The following is a 20,645-nucleotide window of genomic DNA, read 5'->3' on the forward strand; positions in this document are numbered from 1 at the left end:
ATTTAACTAACACAAGACACATGAATAAAACAAGGCACTAGAAAAGAAAAATATGCTTGTGAACTCTAGAAAAGGACAGAACTTTCCCATAAGTTCTGGAACAAGTATGACTAGAAGAGGTGGAAAAGTAATTACTGGGAAAAGCTCACATAAATGCAGTTTTGAAGTTCAGAAGTTACTGCTTTTCTTTGCATATCATAGTTTGGACACTGGGATGACATCAGGATCACCTTAAACACATACAAGTATGACATACCCTTTTGACCTTCATTGACTGCTGCACCATATGACACAGCTGTCACCAAAACCCACCAAAGCCCAAGAGACTGGGCTTTTCAGTCAGAGCTGGGTGACTGTCCCCAAGTGTACATCCTTCCTAAATAAAGTGCAAAGCTGTTGAGGGGAAGGGCAGGAAACCGCAGGTCTTGCCCCATCACGTCCTGGGTCAGAAGTTACCCCGGGCTTCAGCTGCCACCACAATCCCACAATACACAGAATTAAGTCTATCTTTTCCTGAAGCATTTCCTTGCCATCATCCCAACTCTTTAGGGATGGGTCTCCAGCCCCACATATTGTGGATTTTCAGTGGTGCCTTTGGCCAGAGAGAGTGCCTTATTGATAGCACAACTTAAACTGATCCTTGGTCCAAGTAGTTAATTTATTCTTTTGTTGTAGTTAATTTCTTTACTGAAGAATGACACCATTTGAGCAAGGAATGAAAATCAACCTCTTCCTATACAATGCCTAACCATGAAGAGGCAAGTACAGTGCCTTTTGGACTGTCTTTGGGGCAGAGATGCTTCATTTTTAAGATTGCACCGAGTTTCAAGCACGAGCTGAAAAGCATGTGGTTCAGCCCTTGCAGGCTGCAGCAGCTGGTGTGCTTGGAAAGGAGAGGCTAGGCACATTGATACATTTAACTTCACACATCCACAGCGGCACCACCTCTGGAGATGGCTCATGTCTCAAAGCAGAGTCAGCTACAGCTGGTCTTCCACAGACAGAGACTTCGCAGCCTCTCTGGCAATCAGTTCCTGAGCTTGACCACACACTCCGCTGAAGTTTTTCATGTTTATTGCCTGCATTTCGGTGTGTGTCCACTGCCTCTTGTCCTGCGCTGCTGGGCACCATCAAGAATAAACTGGCTTTATCTTCTTTACTCCCGCATGAGGTAGTTATAGACAGGGATAAGATGCCACCGAGTAGACACCAATACCGCGCTGGCCCCACCAAGCAGAAATCACACTACACTCAGTTAGCAGCTCAGACCAGCTTTAAAAGATGACAGGACTTGGAGACAGGCCCGTAACTTCAGTCACCATTAGTATCTTCTTTCCCAGGATTCCCAACTTGTCTCTGAATGACTAGTAGGTTACACTCCATAAACTTCACAGGTCTATTGATGTTTGAAATAAAATAGTTCACAGTATTCACACAGGACACATTACAAAGCTACTTGATCTAAGAACAGAAGAGACAAAAGATTTTATTGCCTTGTCAGATGTAAAAATTTATTTATGCTACTTATCAAGTGTTTAAATTTACATAAAAGACAACACTTCAACTTCAGGTCCAGTTTTCCATCAGTAACCCCTATATCAAAACACCCTTGATACTTCCAAGTACAATTTTTTACAAGATGGCTTAGAACAGCAGAATCTCATAAATAATGGCCGACTTCACAAGCCTGAAGGTCACCACCTCATTGTTATTTCTCTGCCGAGTGTGACCCACAGAACAGTGCAAGTCTTAAAACCATTTCAATCCCCAAACACTATGACTACTGCACATCAGAGCATTTAAATCACATTGCCCTGCATTAGTAACACCAAACATTACAGCTAGACTTAAATATTTACCACATCTCTCCCTAACAAAACACACTCCCCCCCCCCCTTTTTTTTTTAAATGTAACAGGAATTGTGCATCAGAACAACTGCAAAATACACAATCATCCATTTGGCTTGGTTTCACAATAAAAATAAAATCAGACATCTATTTGTTAACTGTATCTCTCATATTGTGTTCCTTTCCCCTCCCCTCTCACTTCAGAAACTACACTAGACCAGACAGTTTAATTGTAGCACTGAGGTAGCATATTTTAATGGAACAGAATAATAGGTCTTCTACTGTGCCTCCTCTCCTTTAAAGCACAAAACAAATCCCCACAGTTTTTCAACTTCTTTGGAGAAGACAAGCGTATAGTTCATTTCCAACAGCCACTCCATTTCGAATTCAAAGCACAAAGCATCTCTGAATGGCAGATACATTACACCAGCTAGAATGAGTAAGAACGTATACAAGAAGAAGGAGCTATGTTTTACGAGAACTATGGTTACATTTTTAGCTCTATGGCACCTATTGTTCCCTGTTATGAAACATATCTTTACAGTCTCTGAAACTTAATTTCAAAGACTAGTATCCTGAAAAAGGGCAGCTGTGACTCAGTTCTTCTAACTGATTTTCACACTGTCTGCAGCAAGGGCCAAATAACTGCAACAAAACCAAAAAAAAAAAAAAAAAAATCAAACAGACCTAATATAAAATCAATAGAAATTAATGACATGAGTATATTAAAAGAATCAAAGTTAAGGCAAAAGCTATGACATGCTTGAGTAAATTGAGAGCACCTTCCATTCACTGAGAAGTTAAAGTTGCAATAGCCTTAAAAAAAACACAAAACAAAAAACAACCAACCAAACAAAAAAAACCAAAACAAAACCAAAAACCCACTGCCAGATTAGAAGCTTAGTTTCATAAAAAACTGAAACTAACAATACCTCAGCTTTGCCCTTCTGGCTAAAAGCTTTAAAAGAAAAAGCTGAAGTCAAGCTGAATTGTAGCCTTAACACCCAGGCTGTTTACTGAAGTAACTCTCACAGACACCTGTGTATTTAGGGGTGAACAGTAAATAGTGACACCAAAGAATGGTAGTCATTTTCTGCTCTGTATGCCACACTGGTACACATAGCCTTGTTCAGCTCTGCTGCATGGTGCACAATCCTCACCCAGCCCCAGGCTGGATCTCTGGATCCCTTCTCTCCATTTTTCATAGAGCAAAGTAAAAATTTTGCTGCAGTTAAAACCCCTTGAGTCAGCTGCATGCGCAGGGGAAATTGGTTTTCAACAACTTGGAAAGCAGACTGAGAATGTAACTGAGCTCATTGCTAAACAAACCCCCAGGAAAACTAAACAGCTGAGGCAAAATGCCTAAGCTGTAATGACCAATTCAAGATGCTTATGGATACTTTAATGTTAATCTTTCAAGTAATCCAAGATGCACTCCAACACGTTATCAAAAATTTAAGGCATTTATGAACACCCTCTTACATAGAAAAGGAGCATGAAACAGAAGGAACTTGTTTACAGTAAATTCCAACATCTAAAAAATCTCTGAAACCTGTTTATACAAATACTAATAAATTCTTTAATATTTTGTACAACTAGAAGGTGCACAGATTGGCATTCAAGCGGTCCATGCTGGCAAATACCTGTCAGACAATAACATGATTTACTTGGATAACAATATAGTTTAAAATGCCATAAATTAAAAAATAAGTTAGTTCACATTTTTTCCCCCAGCTTTTATGTACATCTTAGTCTTTAATGAGATCGTGTAGCCTTCTTCAGAAGCTCAAGGTCTTTGCGTCGGCTTTTGATTGCTCTGGCACAGCCATACTCTTCCAGTTGTAAAGGGATATACTTTTCTATCTGAACAAGCCCATGCCCAGCAGGACCAGTAAACAGCTTAATCCAGGATGGCGTAAAGTTTCCTCTGAAGCCCAGAAAGGCCAGGCTTCCTGTGACAAAAACAGCTCAGTGTTACCAAACCAGCCAAGCCCATCCAAGCACAACACAGGACCGGCTGCGAAGGAACGGCATGCTCCTCTGAAACTCAGCCCCAGGTTATTCAGGACATCAATCCGCTCTCAGCTTCACATGCACCTCGCAAGGAAATACTGATTTGCAATTTCCTTTTTCAATATTCAGTATTAAGTACTCTGAAACCTTATTTTGAAAACACCAGGACAGTTATGAACCCTTATGAAAGTTATGAGTCCTTTCTCAGCCAGCACTTTTGCCAGGGCCCTGAATGGATGACAGCCACCCCATGTGGTCTATAAAGTGATCATCCCTCCAAATACCAACAGCTTCCCATCTCTACCTCCAGATTCTGTTACAAGAAATACTAGCCCAGCACAGCGTTGCTGTCACTGGCTGAGGCACAAAACACAGGCTTTGGGAAAAAAGCCTGGGCCTCTTTTTCTGTAATACACAGGCACAAAGAACCACTAGGCACTTCTCTGCTTGCAACAAGCTTCACACAATGCCTTTCAGGGCAACGGGAATGGTTTTCTGCCCCATCTGCTGAAGGGCTGCCCACCCCCTCCCCCGCAACAGAGCAGCCCACACCAGCGCCAACTGGCAACCATCCCTGCCCAGCTGCATTTTCACACACTCTGTGAGAAACCCACCACACCAACGTAAACACACAGACCAAGGCGGTGTCAAAGAAATGTGCAAAATTTCTACCAACCATTGCTCTGAAGATAAGGTGGTTTGGCTGTCCCCAGGGACATTAAGGCTTCTGATAAATTATTAGGAATTGCTACATCACCTCTTGTGCTCAGTAGAACGACAGACCTGCAGCAGAAACGGTGCAGAGACAGCAGCTGTTACAAACATGGAGTCTTCCTAATACGCTACTATATGCTTTTACAGCTAGCTGGCCTCATAGTGCACTTGCTTAAGAGTACTCATGCCATGTCATTTCGTGACATGAAAACAGTCAAACCTCTCTGAAAGCAGTACCTAGAAAAGCACCCACCTATAATTATTTTTTTAAAACTGACTTTTAAATTTAACCTCAAAGTTATTAGAAAATGTTATTTAAATATTGTTTAATATTTTATATAAAAAATCAAGTTTTGATATTGACAAAAATTGAGTATATTAGACTGCAGATTTTCTGACACTAACTATCTTTCTTTGATGATAAGTGGTTTTCTCCCTAGATAGGGAGAAAACAGTATGATCTTGTCACATAGTTCTTGCCAGTGTCCTCAAGTAAACTTATTAACCAAAAAGTTACTGGTTTAGGCAAAGAAGTGTTATTACAAGACGTTTAGTTAAAAAAAAAAAAATAATTTGTGGTGAGAGACAGGTTAACACTGGAAAATTGTAAGTGCTCAAGATCTGAGTTGCTTTGTTCCCTGAAATAAGGCTAAATGTCTGTTAAAAGGCTCCTATGTTTCTTCTTCCCCTCAACTTAAGATACACGGTTTCCTCACTTCCAGTGCTTCTGTGCAGACATCATTATTTAAATCCTTGAGAGAGAGCAGAGCTACAGCTTACAGGACATACCAGAAATAAACGGTCATTACACTACCTTTGTGGAATTCCAGATTTTAAATATCCATTGACACGTTTAATGTCTACTCCAGAAAATAATTTATTTCCCAATACTGTGCCAGTGCAGGCATCAACTACAACAGTAAGTATACCATTATCCTTGAAGGAAAACATAGTGTCATTGACCTGAATGGGAGAAGAAAAAAAGAAAACAACTTTTTCTTGCTTTCTTAAAGTTAGTGTGAATCCAACAGCAATTCTAACACACTCCATTAATCTTCATCTAGTTTAGACACAGTGGTGTACTAATTTCCTTAAAAATAATGCTTCTCCCTAGTATCTCCTAATTTTCCCCCTTGAGGAGAAGCTTTCAGGGGGACTTCTGAAATTCCATGGGAGTCTTCAGTTCCTGGCTTCTACAAGGGGACTGTACATTTCAGGTGGCTTACCACCTGCCTCAGTCATCACTCCTGCTTTGGGAAGCCGGAATTCAGGTACTGAACCACCTGGACTCCTTGGCAATAGTACTGTTAATCCATCTCTGCAGCAGCCCTGTTCCAGCCCAGTTTCTTCCTACAGCACTCTTACTGCTTTGGATATGGCACACACATTCCCACAGAAGTTTGCAGCTGCTAAGGTTACACTGTTCACGTGCTAAATTTCTGTCTAAATAAGTTTTACTATTTCAACCAAGCTAACGCACTGATGCTGTGGAATGTAAGCCACATACAGACTTTAAGCTTTGTGGTGTCAGAAGGTCTGCAAACACTGTTTCAGCATCATGTGCAAGTCTCCTTCAGCATCCAAACAGAAAAGTCAAAGTAAGCAACTTTTTATACAGTATCACATCACTAGGCTTATCAGGACTGCCTCAGAACAAATACAGAAATCTCTATGGATTCTTTAGTAATTGCTATTTTAAGGGTTTTTAGCAAAGCTTAGTGGCTTGAATCACTTATAAACTCACCAATCCGTTACTGCAAAAGTAATTTCAACACAGATTCAACTAACAGGTTGTTTGGTGTTTGGGTGGTTTTTTTTTTTTTGGTTTTGGTGGGTGTGGGTTTTTTTTCCAAAGCAGCCATCAATAAATGTACACTCATCCAGATTTCAGCATCAATCTGAGGATTTTAAACTCTCCATTACTGGTACAATTTTCACTCCCATCAGGAATGGATTAGAATACAAAATGGAGCTTTGGAGTCTCATTTTCCAAGGTTAACGCATCATCTTTTTGACTGTTTGGTTTTTAAACTAGGAATCAATGCTTGTCATTCACGTGAAGTGAGGTCTAGCATTATGTAGAGCGGTACAACTGTTGTAATACAAATTGCCAAAAAGCAAGATAGAAGAAAACCATAAAGAGTACTTACAGAAATAAATGCTTGCTGACCTCTGCTCAACTCCTTTTTACCAGATGAATGAATCTGCACATGGAGGTAGTTTTTGTGAGGATCGCTGGTGAATACCACCTGGATATCAAACAAACCCCGTTAAGTACACATAGTCATGTGTCTTCAAAGCTTTATCACAGAATCGTTTAGGTTGGAAAGAACCCTTAAGATCAGAGATCATCTGTTAACCTAGCACTACCAAGTCCACCACTAAACCATGTCCCTAAGCACCACATCTACACATCTTTAAAATACCTCCAGAGATGGTCACTCAACCACTTCCCTTGGCAGCCTGTTCCAGTGCTTGACCACCTTTTCAGTAAGGAAATTTTTCCTAACATCCAGTCTAAAAACTTTCCCTGGTGCAACGTGAAGCCTTTTCGTCTCGTCCCATCGCTTGCTACTTGGGAGAAGAGACGGACACTCACCTGGCTACAACCTCCTGTCAGGGAGCTGTAAAGAGCAATGAGGTCTCCCCTCAGCCTCCTCCTCTCCAGACTGAACAGCCCCCGTTCCCTCAGCCGCTCCCCGTCAGACTTGTGCTCCAGGCCCTGCACCAGCCTCGCTGCCCGCTCTGGCCACGCTGCAGCACCTCAGCGTCCCTCTTGCAGCGAGGGGCCCAAACCTGAACACAGCGTTCGAGGTGCGGCCTCACCAGTGCCCAGGACAGGGGGACCATCGCTGCCCTGGTCCTGCTGGCCACACTGTGTCTGGTACCAGCCAGGGTGCTGCTGGCCGCCTTGGCCACCTGGGCACGCTGCCTGATCATGTTCAGCTGGCTGTCAATTAACACCCCCAGGCCCTTTTCTGTCAGGCAGCTTTCCAGCTGCCAGACAATCACACCAGGCAATTGCTCCAACAAATGCATCCATTTGTCGGTGCCATTATTTATGGTACTAGCAAAGCTAATAAATATAATGATGTATAGGTGTAACCCATTTTATTCCTTACTTTCCATATTTTTCTCAGCTTGTATAGATAAAATGGAAAATGCAGCTTCAAGTTCATGCTAATAAGCAAAGACTGAAAAAAGAAGTTTGGCCAAAAGCATGTAGATCTTTGTGGCTGAGCTATCCTACATGTAATACAGACAATACTATAGTACAAGACACCAGACCTACCTATGTCCCTTCTCTGTAGCACTCAGAGGTGAAGCAGTATTTTTCAAGGAACAAAAACTGAAACCTTTGTGCTACAAGAGACTCCCTGCCTCTAGCATACAGGAGACTAACAACATGACCATCATCCTGTGCTGAAAGACTGAAATTCTGCCTTAAAGGAAGTAGATGGCAATACCAGCTACACAGTTCATGAAAGTTTTTGCTTAATTTATTTTACCTGAGTTGTGCCACACTTTGTACATGGTACAGTAGTTTTTACCGGCATCTGTTTTGTGACCGTTGGTCCTTGGTAGTACTTTGGGTAAGCTTTTGACATGCAGTTACTGATCCCTTTTGCTGAATCTTTGGTCACAATCTTGATCCTTTCACATCCCTGAGATGAGCAATAACTGTGACCATCCCTATTATATTTGGCTTGAAGAAATAAAAACAGTAATCTACACAAAAGGGAGAAAAATAATCTAGATCAGTTGCTGGAAAGGTAGGTATTTATGTTAAACCTTAACAGCTATATTTCAGGACTTTCAGAAGCAGAGGAAGTACAGTATTCACTTCTGTACTATTGTTCACACTTCTCCAAAGTATTTACTATTTAGAGTTAGGAAGTTTCTACTGACATATTTGAAATTCCCAACAATTAAAGGAGACATCATTACAAACACGTATGCTTTGAAAAGAACAACCACTCCTCAAATCAGTGGCTTGCAGGAAACAAAAAAGAAACTGCAGAGCATAAATGTTTTCTTTGATCATAGATCTTTGCAGATACCCAGCAGTAACTGTTTGGATGTTCAGCTGCACCCACCAGCACTGGACAATGTAATTGTACTGTTACAAATGCCTGGAAATGCAATTTAGAGGATAGCAGTCATTGATTTTCACGTACACAGAGACTGGTACTTCTGCTGCTATATATTCGATCATTATCACTGTAGGTCTTAGACAAAAGAAACTTGAATGTCTTCTCAAAAGCTACATTTATCTGTGTATTTACTACAGACAGACAAAGTAGCAGATGTGGGAATGAAATAAATAAGAGAACAAATTCTAAGTTAAAGATCAACATTTGAAAAACACACGAACAACATATGTAGGACTTATTTACTCCAAGTTGACCATATCTTAAACCTCTCAGAAGGATCTCAATGGACTCTTGTCAGAAATACTCTTGAAAGAGAGACTAGGACTTTTAAGTACTTTCAAGAAGGTTGGAAGTGGATTAGGATTTTCACGAACACATTCTTAAAATTTTCTTTAAAAATTCTGGGATATTTCTAGGAGGCACTAATTTTCTTTAAAGACTTAGAAGTTACTTCCTGAAAGTCAGTGCTCTGCAGCACACCAGATACCACATTTTCGCCAGGCACAAGGTAGGAAATATCTGTGGCAACTGTAGCACTCTTGGGAAAGTATGTCAATGACACCCACTGTATTTGGGAGATTCAAAGTCATATACTCTTTCAAGTAGGCTTTAGTCTCCTCTGCAGCAGCTTTCCTCTTATGCAGGTGTCTCAATCAGTTGCTTTTAACAGTATCAAACTGCACCTTTTAAAGTTAAACAGCATCTTCCAATAGGGTCAAGTTACAAGGAGTTACCCAGTACTGTTGTCAAAGTAAAACTTCCTGTCTGATCGACTCTTTTCCAGCTCCATCATTGAAGATACAGGCAAGTAGCGCTCTATCTTGCTTGACAGAGCAGATGACCGCCTTTGAAAGGTTTCCAATACTATAACAAAATCTGTATTTGGTTGATAACAAAGACCAACACGAATCCAGTCATTCCTGAAAACAAAATAAGATGCATGAGTCACCATAGGAACAGTTTAGTTGACAATACGCAAACAAAGTAACAGGAACGCAAAGAGCTCCCAAACCCTCAACCAGATCTTTCTTCCCCTCTCTACACAGTGTTTCATTATAGTAACTGATACTTTCAGGATACATTAAATGTCTAAAGTGTAAAATCAAGTAAGTTTATCTGACAACAAAATCAAGAATGCTAAATAAACTATCCAGCTCCAGTTCTGCTCAACTTCACTATTTGTACATTTTCTTGTCCAAAGGGGTTTCCTTAACAACATCGTACCAGATAAAAGTTTAACTTCAGTGCAGGTCTACCACTTAAACTCTTTCATTTCATACTTTAGTACTTGTAATTATGAAAAAAAACCCAACCCAAGATCCAGTCTTACTGATGGTTGCAAACTCTCATGCATGTTAATTCTGCAGGACATCACTTCAGTATTGCCTTACGGATCAATGACATGAAAGATAATAAACATACTTGTTAAAGTTAATGAGATAAAGATAGGTGACGTTTGGAGCTTTTCCATTCCAATGTATTGTGTAGCCCTTTTGGAGCATCACTACTGGCTGGTATTGCTGAAAGACAGCTTTCTGATTAATACCTCGAAGAACCATGGGATTGGCTGGGTACTCATCTCGTACAATAGTCATAGAAAGATTCTGTCCATTCCAGGTTTGGATGTAAACCTGTAAGATGTTAAGGAGGATGAAAAGAAAGAGGAAAGATTTGGACACTATGCAAAAGGAAATGAAATAGTGAAGAATAATTAGCATGTTAATAGCTAGAGCACTGCAATTTGATGTTCTGAGTTGTGCCATACACGAATAACTTCTGAAGAAGAGCCCTATTTGAAAAACCACTGTAGATTTTGCTGATTTTAACAGACAAAAAAAAAAGGGGGTGGGGTGGAGGTGGGTGTGAAAATAGAAAGATAATCAACTATGGTACTTGGCCAAACTCATACAGAATGGGAACCAAAATGGAAATGAAACCTATGCGAGATTTGTATTCAGAAGGTGGTATTTAAAAAAAAAAAAAAAGACCCTTAAAACCCTCTCTGTGGAAAAAACACAGACAGAACTCCAGTGGAAGAAAACACTTCCAACACAAAAATGTTCTAGTAGATAGAGCTGCAACGTAGAACTCCTGGCACACGTACACACTTGGTTTTACCTTGCAGCATCTAATACTGTACTCCCAGCTAGTGTGCTGAAAGGAACATGATATACGTAACTGGCTGTAAAGTGTAATATGTGTAAAAATATTTTTAAAACACCAAGGAATTATGAAGTCCAAAGATAGGTAATTTTGTAGTTCTTACACCCCCCCGCCTCCAGAAGTTGCTCATATTGTAGATTTGCCCCAGTCAAAAAGCTGCAAGACTACTAGCCTGTGCATAGGTTCCACTGCAAACCACTCCATTCCATTCTGTGATATTAACACATTTGGGGTGTTGAATCAAGTAGTTATCCATTCTGCCCACATAGGTATCCTTGTAGTCAGTCACTGAACCATCTAAATCATGGAATATTGAGTTCTTGTCACCATCCAGATCTCCTTCTTCAAACCAAGGACCAGGCTTTCCAAAGAAGACTTTCAAAGAAACCTGGCAACAACAATTAAAATATTCATTTTTTTTCTCCAAGCGAAGCACGGACTAACATGCACACCTACAGAAACACAGGAATGTGACAAATTGATTAAAAAAACTTATGTTAAGGACAGTGGGATCTTGCAAAACAGACATCTTGACTTTTAGTAAGTCTCAGATCAGCTCTTGCTTCTGAACAGTGCTAATATTTGTAACTGAAAATTTATTACTAAGGATACACCAAACCTTACAAAAATCTTCTTTCAGCTTTACCATTAGCCATGAAAGAGATCATTATGGCAACACACCCAACATCTCTCTTGGTACTAGTTTTTGCTTGGGAGATAGGGGATACACCTTGGTGACTTCTACCCAAGAGAGAAACTCTGGGGTAGGGATGCATGGAAAAGATGACCTAGGGCCCTAGAGACTTATTTTAAATACAGGTAAAAAAAAAAAAAAAAAAAGTAACCTGCAAGAATAGAACAAAGCCTGTAATAAACTTACGTTCGGACCAAACTTCAGAAGAGAAATGTTGTTTTTTGGTGTCATCTGCCATGGATTTTTCATCAAGAATCCAACTGCACTGGTAAATCTGTCTGGAGTTGGCACGAAGTTTTTGAATGTGCACTTGGTAAGGTGAATAGGTCCATCATAAATTTGAAAGCCTCTGATTGGAAATGTCCTGTTAATGGAAGCAAGTATTTACAGCATTCTGTAACATAACCCGTAAAAAGCTTGAATCTGTGTCATAAATAAATTTCCTCTCAGAGGAATCAAGTGACATTAAGAGAATCACTTGTGGATTAAATTTAAACAAAATCTTGTTTCTGCACTTATCTAAGGAGTCAAAAAATCCTCCATTCTTTTGAATTCTCCTGTTAGAAGAGCTATTGCTGTCCATTCACAAATATGTCCCTTTCCCAATCCAGGAAATACAGCAGGAGAATATCACCTGACCACGGCAGCTGGGAGAGTGCCTGTAGACTGGAGGAAAGCAAATATCAGTTCTAACTTCAAGAAGGAACACCTAAGGGAAATGCAGGCTGGTAAGCCTCAGCTTGACCCCTGGGAAAGTAATGCAGGAGCTAAACCTGGAAACCAAGGCACAATAAGGACAAGAAAATCATCAGGAGTAATCAGCATGGATTCACCAAGGAGCAGTCATGCTTGACCAACTTGATAAACTTCTGTGATGAAACGACTGGCCTGGTAGCTGAGGGGAGAGCAGTGCACATGGTCTACCTAAACTTCAGTAAGGCTTTTGACACTGTGTCCCGTAAGTTCCTGATGAAGTATGCGCTGGACGAGAGGACAGCGAGGTGGATTTAAAACTAGCTGAATGGTTGGGCCCAGAGGGTGGTGGCATGAAGTCGGCTTGAAGGCCAGTAACCAGTGGTGCACCCCAGGGATCAATACTGGGTCCAATTTTGTTCGATATCTTCAACAGTGATCTTGATGATGGGGCTGAGTATACTCTCAGGAAGCTTGCAGAGGGCACAAAACTTTGAGGAGCAGCTGATACACTAGAGGGTCACACTGCCATCCAGCTAGACCTCGACAGGCTCGAGAAATGGGCAGATGGGAAAGTCACGATTCAACATGGGGAAATGCAAACTCCTGCACCTATGGAGGAACAATTCTATACACCAGTGAAAAGGAACTATGGCTCCTGACAGACCAACTTGACCATAAGCCAACAATGTGCCCTTGCCCCAAAGGGGCACATGGCACCCAGGGCTGCACTGGAAGGAACATTGCCAACAGAGAGAGAGAGGTGATCCTTCCCATTTTTCAGCACTGGTGAAGCCATACCTACAGTGCTTGTCCCCAGTACAGACAAACATGGAGCTACTGGAGGAAGTCCAGTAAAGGGCCACAAAGTTTATGAAGTGCGTGGAACACCTCTCACAGGAGCAAACGTTGGGAGATCTCAAGACTGTTCAGCCTGGGGCAGAGAAGGCTCAGGTGGGAATCTCATCAATATGTAAAAATCTCTGAAAGGAGGGTGCAAAGACAACAGAGACAAAGACAACAGCTCTTTCCAGTACTGCCCAGTGACAGGACCAGAGGCAAGGGACACAAGCTGAAAAACAGGAGGTCCTTCCTGAACATAAGGAGAAACTTTGTCATTCTGAGGGTAACTGAGCACTGGCACAGGTTACCCAGGGATGTTTTGGAGTGTCCATCCTTGGAGATATACTAAAGCTGCCTGAACATGGTCCTGGTCGACCAGTTCTTAGATGGCCTTTCCTGAGCAGGCATGTTGGACCAGGTGACCTCCAGAGGTCCCTTCCAACTTCAACTGTTCTGTGATCCTGCTCAACTAGACTGAGTATCTCATATATCACCGTCACATTACCTTCTTCCCTCTAAATGGCTGAGCAGCAAAAAACACCAGGGCAGCCTAGACATACCTCACCCTCTTTTCCTATTCTGTGGCAAGGGCAGGACTTTGCACTACATTAAACAAGCACCACAGCAAGCCAGAGAGAAAAGAAAAGGAACATGGTCACATATTGGGATTTGTCACAGAAAGACTGTAGCTTCAGGTCCTAAACTGACCCCTGAAATCCTTTTACCAGAAAGCTTTTCCTTTCACTCTTCCAGGCACAAATGTTGCTTAAGACTAAGCTTTCATTAAGTAGGATAACATCAATCATTACAGAAAAGTGACCTGTGGTAGCACAAGATGAAAACTGACTCAGTAAAAAGGCAAAAGTGTACAGAAAGTGTTAAAAAGAAAGTGTCACCTTCAGTAAAGTCCCAATCTCTCACAGCTCAAGCAAGAAGGGTGTTTACATGTGATACAGAGAATGTGTGTTACATCACTTCTACCTCCTTCACTCATAACATACTTACCGATTTCTAGGCAGAGTGCGCGCCTTGTTGTCTATTCCTCCAGTTCCCGCATATTTGTTCTGGCCACCTGGAAACCCGTAATTCTTGCTCTCACCTATGAACAGTGACTCAGATACTTCCTGGCTGGCACCTTCATCATTTGGGAAGCTCCCATCGCTATCAAAGCAATGTCAGAGATAAGCTTTTACTAGCAGATGAACACGCCAAGGCATAGTCCTACTTTTAGTTCTGTAAAAGTCCTGCTAAAGCAGCCCAGACTTCATTTACAACACACAGAACAATAAACTTAATGATTAACAGTATTACAGGCTATTTGAAACATTAGCACAGCATTACATTTTCTGTCTCCCTTGTAGCACAGCACTCTTTTAGACCCCACTTTTGCAATCCCAGAACCAGTTTGTCATAATCTAAAGGGCAGCAACTTTGGCTTACTACCGAAGTTACCCGATTCTTTTTTATTAGACTCTGCCCCCTCTTAAATGTTCATCCCCTTTTCCATTAGTCTCTCAACTGTTCAGAAGGAAAATCAAAACTGCCTAAGGAACCATACAATACCAAAAATACTGGGGTAATCATTACCCTCCTGGTGGAAGGGCAGCAAGATGTGGTGTAAGCCAAGCACAGGCTGAATTAAAGTGCAAGCTTTGGCAGCTGCATCAATCTACATCCTTTAAAACATCATCTGTACCACTGGAAATAGAATGAGGCCCAAAAATAAAACTATATGCTTAAGTATACCTGTTAATTTTGATAGATGTGTGTTTTATAAGCTTCTAGGCAAGAAAAAACAGAAGTGATTAACAGGAAGTACTCACCTAGCAAATGTTAAACCTATTCCATTGTCTGCAAACCTAAAAGAAAGTTCAAAGCTTCAGTCATGTTTTCTGGATTATCCTACAATAAACTAAGAGTGCATCCTGCTATGCACTGAAGAAAGCTTGAATTTTTCTATTAATGGAATTCAGTATCACCACACAACTCTTACAAAAACATTGCTGTTAAAAAAAAAGTCAAGTAATCTTCTACATATTTTATGCAGGACACGAGACTTCAGGGAAACCATAGATACCTCAGTATAAATTTACTGTCTCTAACAGCTTCTAGACTTTCTATTACATAGTTTCTTTTTCTCAGTTAAGGCACGTTCTCATCTAATCACATATAAATTTGTTTCATTTGAAATAGTGGGCTGGTGTTAAAGCAGTTTAGATACTGCGAAGTTCCTCACGATACATGAATCTTCCCTTATGACTCCGTTGTAATGCACTTTCATAAACAAAGCTTCAGGGGAAACTTCTAAACAACATGCAGCTGTTTGCTTCTGGATACCTACCCAGAGTTTTGAATGAGGATATCCCCTCCCCTGACCCAGGCACCATGATCATTGTTTTTGAAAGCAATTAATCTGTCAATCAGGGCAGCAACTCGGGGCTTTTCAGGATCTGCATCTTGGTGAGGTCGAAACCTGGGACAGATAAAAACCCGAACACTCCATATAAGAATACTGTTTGTTTTACACGTGTGTCTTGTATGCTGAGCTGAGAGAGCCTGAAAGATAAACACTCATGCTCATCTGATGGGCAAAATGCACTTTGCTTCCTGTTTGGAATGACAGAAGTCAAAACCAGATGCATCTCTAGCTCTCTTATTTATAGAAAAGTGTCTTCAGAGTATAATGAAGCAGGAACATAAAACTCTTTACTAGTAACTCTCACAGTCTTTTGCTCAATCTCCATGAGCTTTCTTTAGCAGCATCTCATATCCTTTTCTTGCCTTTTTTTTTTTTTTTGTCCTCCCCAAAGTACTTTCTCCCCACTTGCACTGTAGCATTAATGTGAAAGTTTGTTGGAGGGAATTAAAGCTCCTTGGAAGAACACACAGGGCTGGCATGCACTGTCCAAAAGAAAGCTGGAGGATTGTCTTAACTGCTCCTTCCAATCTTTCAAACTCTCGATGTTGAGGAGTGCTTCTTCTTTGAGCACACCTGAGATATTTTTCTATTCCAAACCAGACACTCTGCACTGCTACCAGGATGGTCTGGTACATTAGGGCTGGAATCTATTTTAGACAGCAGGATTAAAGACTGGTAGAAGCTTTCACTTGCCCAGAGAAAAATACATTAAAAAAAAAAAAAAATTACAAAAATGCATCTTGAGTGGGTGAAGGTACATCATGCACTCTAATGTGGATCTGCCCTTTGCCTGCCTCCCACCTCACCCCCTAAAAGCAGAGGAAGAGGAGAACATGTGAATGTTTGGTTTTGACAGTCTCAGGCTCCTCAATTAATGTTTAAACCCCTCCAGTTTGGTTTCACGTACGATTAGTGGCCCCATGTAGTTACAGAGTGCCTCGTTACCTCTTCGGCTGCTGTGAAACATGAACCCCATCTCATGCACTGAATTTCTCGCGTCCTCTGTTGATACCCTGTCAACACACTACAGGTTCTCACAGAGCATTCTGCCCCTCCTACCCTCCTTTTGACTACCTGTTATGACTGAAGTAATCCAGAAGGTTATATGGGTTTTCTGTCAAAGCTTTGAACTAGCAACTTCATTTCCAAATCATGACATTTCGAGTGTCACCAAAATCAGGAACTTTCCTCTCTGCATCTGGCAACTATCACTTAACTATCCTCACCCTAAACACAAGTTGTTCAGAAATGATCTTATGAACTGTTATTTTCAGTCTTAATGCTTAGCTGTCACAATAAAGTATTGATGGGTACAGTTATCCAATACTGTAAATTGACCACTATCCCAGGCTATTTTATTTGAAGATCGGGACAAGACTAACAAGGCACAATATAACCTGGAATTTTCCTAGAGTCTCCCATTATTTTTTTCTTCCTTTTACAAAGTGAGAAGTGTGGTTGGTTGTACTATCTCTGCAAATAGCCTTCAGTAAAAATGTACCACTGAGCTAAGATCTCAAAGTCTGGAACATAGAACAGGAAGCATTCAGCAGTAAGAAAGGCAAGTGGATGTATTACTTGGCTCTATCAAGCCTTTTTTTAAACAATTACTTATTGTTATAAGCAGATTTTAAAGTAAGACTGTACTTTCAGCATCAATTCCAGAAAATTCTTTAAGCATGACTGTAGAACACATTTAAAACAATGTATTTTAAGAGGCTGAAAAGTACCCTGAGCAAGTGCTCAGAAGAAACAGCAAGTCCTTTAAGGCACACCACGCTCTGTTGTTCCCAAAACAGATGAATTACTGAGGGAAAATAATATATATGGACTTATTATTCAGTTATTATTTACAGATAGTTGTATTGTTTTAAAAAATGTTTTGCTTGTGTGAATGTAAGAGCTATCTCAGAAATTTGTCATTTTTCACTCACTTGAAAGACAATATCCTTTACCTTGCATTGTTGTCCAAACAAAGATATTCTCTGGGATCGTCAACGCTAGCATTAGTTGTTTTAACACCCTTATCAATGAATAAACCAGCCTGAAACAAGCAAAGAAAATTCATACTACCCAAAACTGAAGACAGAGTAAACGTTAATTTTTTTATTAATTTAAACTTTACATTGCATTCAATACATGTATTAGAAATTCAGATCTTTCCCTTTGCCCTTAATTGACATACTCTCTAAGGAAAAAACAGCATCTGTGTATGCTTATTTGGGCAGAGGAAAAGAATTGCCTAGGACTTAAAAAAAAAGTAATGGCAAATTATTAAAGTTCATTTCAGATTTCTTTCACAACATCTAACTATTTAATGTTTTATACTTATTTCCAGATGCTGTTCTGGAAAATCTGGAAGCCAATCTTGTGGTGAATTCAAAGTATTGCCACAAACTGAAAAAAAAACCCCAAAACCAAATAAAAAAGCACTGTGAAAAATGCTTTGTGTTTCACTTTAAAATTAAACTACCTTCACCACTGAAGCTCATTTTTGCCCAAGATTCATCAACTTAAAACTCTATAATCCAGCATAAAATAATTTACTTGAGAAAAGAGAAGCAGAGGGAAGCATTTGTTTAACCCGAATTACATATACAATTACCTGCAGGTACTTTCACCTCTGATCCTAATTATGATTACACCTGAGTGCTCCTACTCGTGTAGATCCTCAGACCTGCTAGTAGTTTGCTCTTTTTAACATGTAATTTTAGCACACAAACTGCTACTCTTGTTTAAATATAATACTAGTCATACAGCTGAAACTCTTTTCTTTACAATGCACTTCTACATTCAGTCTGTTTTAGTTCCAATCTGAACAAATTCTCCATAGTTCCAAACACATCATTAACACTGCTTAAACACTACATAAAACAGTGCATCATTTCTTAGTATCCCAGACACCCAACTGTCAAGTAAAGTCAGTTTCACTTGGGGAAAAAAAAAATCCAATAGTGTTCCTGAACTTTATCAGGTAAACTTTAAACACAAATAAATATTCACAGTTAGGTGGATTTTTAAATGTCATTATATTTTTATATTATATATGCACAAACACACACACAGAGCAGCTAGATTCCAAATGGAAATCATTGATTTAAGGACTTTTAACTTCACTTAGCTGAATGTGGAAAAGAGAAAGTCACATTAATAAAACGATGCTGAATGCCTATATCTAGGCTGAGAAATCTCCTCAAAAAAAAAAATGTTGCCATTGGCCAGGCTCCTGAAGGCAACCTCAAAGCTTAATGTCTGGTCAGAGACCATGCCACCATGTGCAAACACCTGAGTTACTGTATATTAGAGACTCAGAAACAAGTCACAGCTACCCCAGGAAGCTCTTAGATGAATCACAACTGTAATCAACTTTGATGCTCCAAGGGTCAGCTTTCTTCAGTGTAGCAAACAATGCCATCAGTAATAGAGTAGCATCTGAAATGCTACTTCTGAGAAAATGTATTTCATTAGAAATATTAATTGATCTTGTTTGTGCCTTATGAGGCTATTAAACACAGCAAATACTTGAAATGTGGCAAGAAACTATACACATGCTGAATATACGCTGTTCTCCAATACCTGGAGAGAACCACACGGTTCAAACAGCATGAAGCCCTCACCCAACCAGCTCAAAATGTAAACAGACCTAAAAAGTCCTAATATAGGATAGTTACAAATAAATAACTTAATTATTTTTTTAATGAGGCAATACATTACCTTAAAATTAGAATGAACTCTGTTGTTATAGAAGATTCCTAGGGGTGTAAGCTCTGACTTGGTTTCAATGGCTAAACTATGAGAATCTCCTGTAGCAACCCTGTGGAACAAATACCATATTCCAGCATCCTGCAAGTAAGGAGAGAATGACATTCCTTGTAAGTGAGTGTGATACTACTATCAGTGCTGGTGGATCTAATTACAAAATAAGTGTATGCTAAGTTGAACCTGGATATTTTAAGTAAGGAAGCAAATAAGAATATGTCCCAAACCAACTGTGCCCAATGGAATATATTTTTCAAAATAAAGTCTCCAAACAACTGCCTAGTAAGAAAGTAGAAGTCTGCAAAAGGCTATAGTCTAGTGCATAATATGCACTAAGAAGCGTTCTGCTTCTCAATGAAGCCATGTAACACCACACATTTAAGATCCTCTAATAATTCAAACCAGAAAAGTATCAGAGTTAATGTAATTTTTGCATTTCAGTTATATTTCATCACACACACTTGATCTTCCTTTGTTTATAATAAATAATACCATTTACAGTAAAATACTCAAAGCCCCTCCTCTCCTCCTTACTGTTACAATCTGACTAAGGTTTGTTCATTTCTGCTTACATCAGAATTTAATGACACAGCCAAAAAACACACAAAAGCTTTCAGAAGGGGAAAAAAGCACATCAAGAAGTCTGGCCAGTTGCAGAGCACTGTGCCAATAACATGCAATAATAATTTCAGCATCTGTTCATTTTCTCTACTTCTTCAACATCCCTGCTCTTTATCTGCTAAGCGAGACCCAAAAGTTCCCCTTTCAAGCATATCTTGGTTCACTAGAGGTGGCATCATGACAGCAGCTGCACAGCAGATACCTACAAACATGAAAAAATATGCCTGACCACGTGCTCTATGCCTTCATGCAATTATTTTTTTATTTTACAAGGCACATCAAAGGGTTAAACAGTAGGTAAAGAAACACTGCATGCAGAGTGTTCCATCTCATGAAAAATAATCATCATTATCCTCCTGTTCAAGAAACGTGGATAAAGCCAATTTTAAGCCAGCTTAGAAGAGTTCACGCATTTCACTCTGAGAACAGACTCATTTTCCAAGCAGTCCTGGAAATTCTGCTTCTCTGTAACATATTCCCATCCATGGTGATGACACACTTTGACATTTCTGGTGATTAACAATTCCAAAGAAAATGTGGATGTTCCATTAATAAAAATACCAAAATATTACTTCACATATAATTAAATACAGCTCTGTGCTTGGCAGACTCAAGTAATTTTTTTCCAAAACACATCCTGATGCTTGGAAAAGTTTAATAAACTTAAAAGCTCCTTAAGTACTTGCGAGGATTCAGAAAAATTAAAAGTTCCCTGCCCCCCTTC

The 20,645-nt window shown here is 39.9% G+C and overlaps 1 protein-coding gene across 4 annotated transcripts in view; it reads right to left on the reverse strand.

Annotated features, from left to right (window-relative positions):
• Positions 1-1,484: 1,484 nt before the first annotated feature.
• CEMIP2 (cell migration inducing hyaluronidase 2) overlaps positions 1,485-20,645 on the reverse strand; it is a 58,152-nt gene continuing 38,991 nt past the window's right edge. For all 4 annotated transcript variants that reach the window (XM_056324429.1, XM_056324431.1, XM_056324430.1 and 1 more), the window contains 14 exons: positions 19,256-19,384; positions 17,497-17,585; positions 15,464-15,595; positions 14,946-14,981; positions 14,128-14,283; positions 11,773-11,950; positions 11,065-11,280; positions 10,152-10,360; positions 9,464-9,649; positions 8,085-8,304; positions 6,726-6,824; positions 5,390-5,538; positions 4,538-4,644; positions 1,485-3,800 (listed from right to left, as the gene is read on the reverse strand). In XM_056324429.1, coding sequence (XP_056180404.1) covers positions 3,604-3,800; positions 4,538-4,644; positions 5,390-5,538; positions 6,726-6,824; positions 8,085-8,304; positions 9,464-9,649; positions 10,152-10,360; positions 11,065-11,280; positions 11,773-11,950; positions 14,128-14,283; positions 14,946-14,981; positions 15,464-15,595; positions 17,497-17,585; positions 19,256-19,384 — 2,103 coding nt within the window. In that variant the 3' untranslated portion in view covers positions 1,485-3,603. The remainder of the gene's footprint in view (positions 3,801-4,537; positions 4,645-5,389; positions 5,539-6,725; positions 6,825-8,084; positions 8,305-9,463; positions 9,650-10,151; positions 10,361-11,064; positions 11,281-11,772; positions 11,951-14,127; positions 14,284-14,945; positions 14,982-15,463; positions 15,596-17,496; positions 17,586-19,255; positions 19,385-20,645) is intronic.

Source organism: Falco biarmicus, chromosome Z (genome assembly GCF_023638135.1).
Source record: "Falco biarmicus isolate bFalBia1 chromosome Z, bFalBia1.pri, whole genome shotgun sequence".
Taxonomy (NCBI): Eukaryota; Metazoa; Chordata; class Aves; order Falconiformes; family Falconidae; genus Falco; species Falco biarmicus.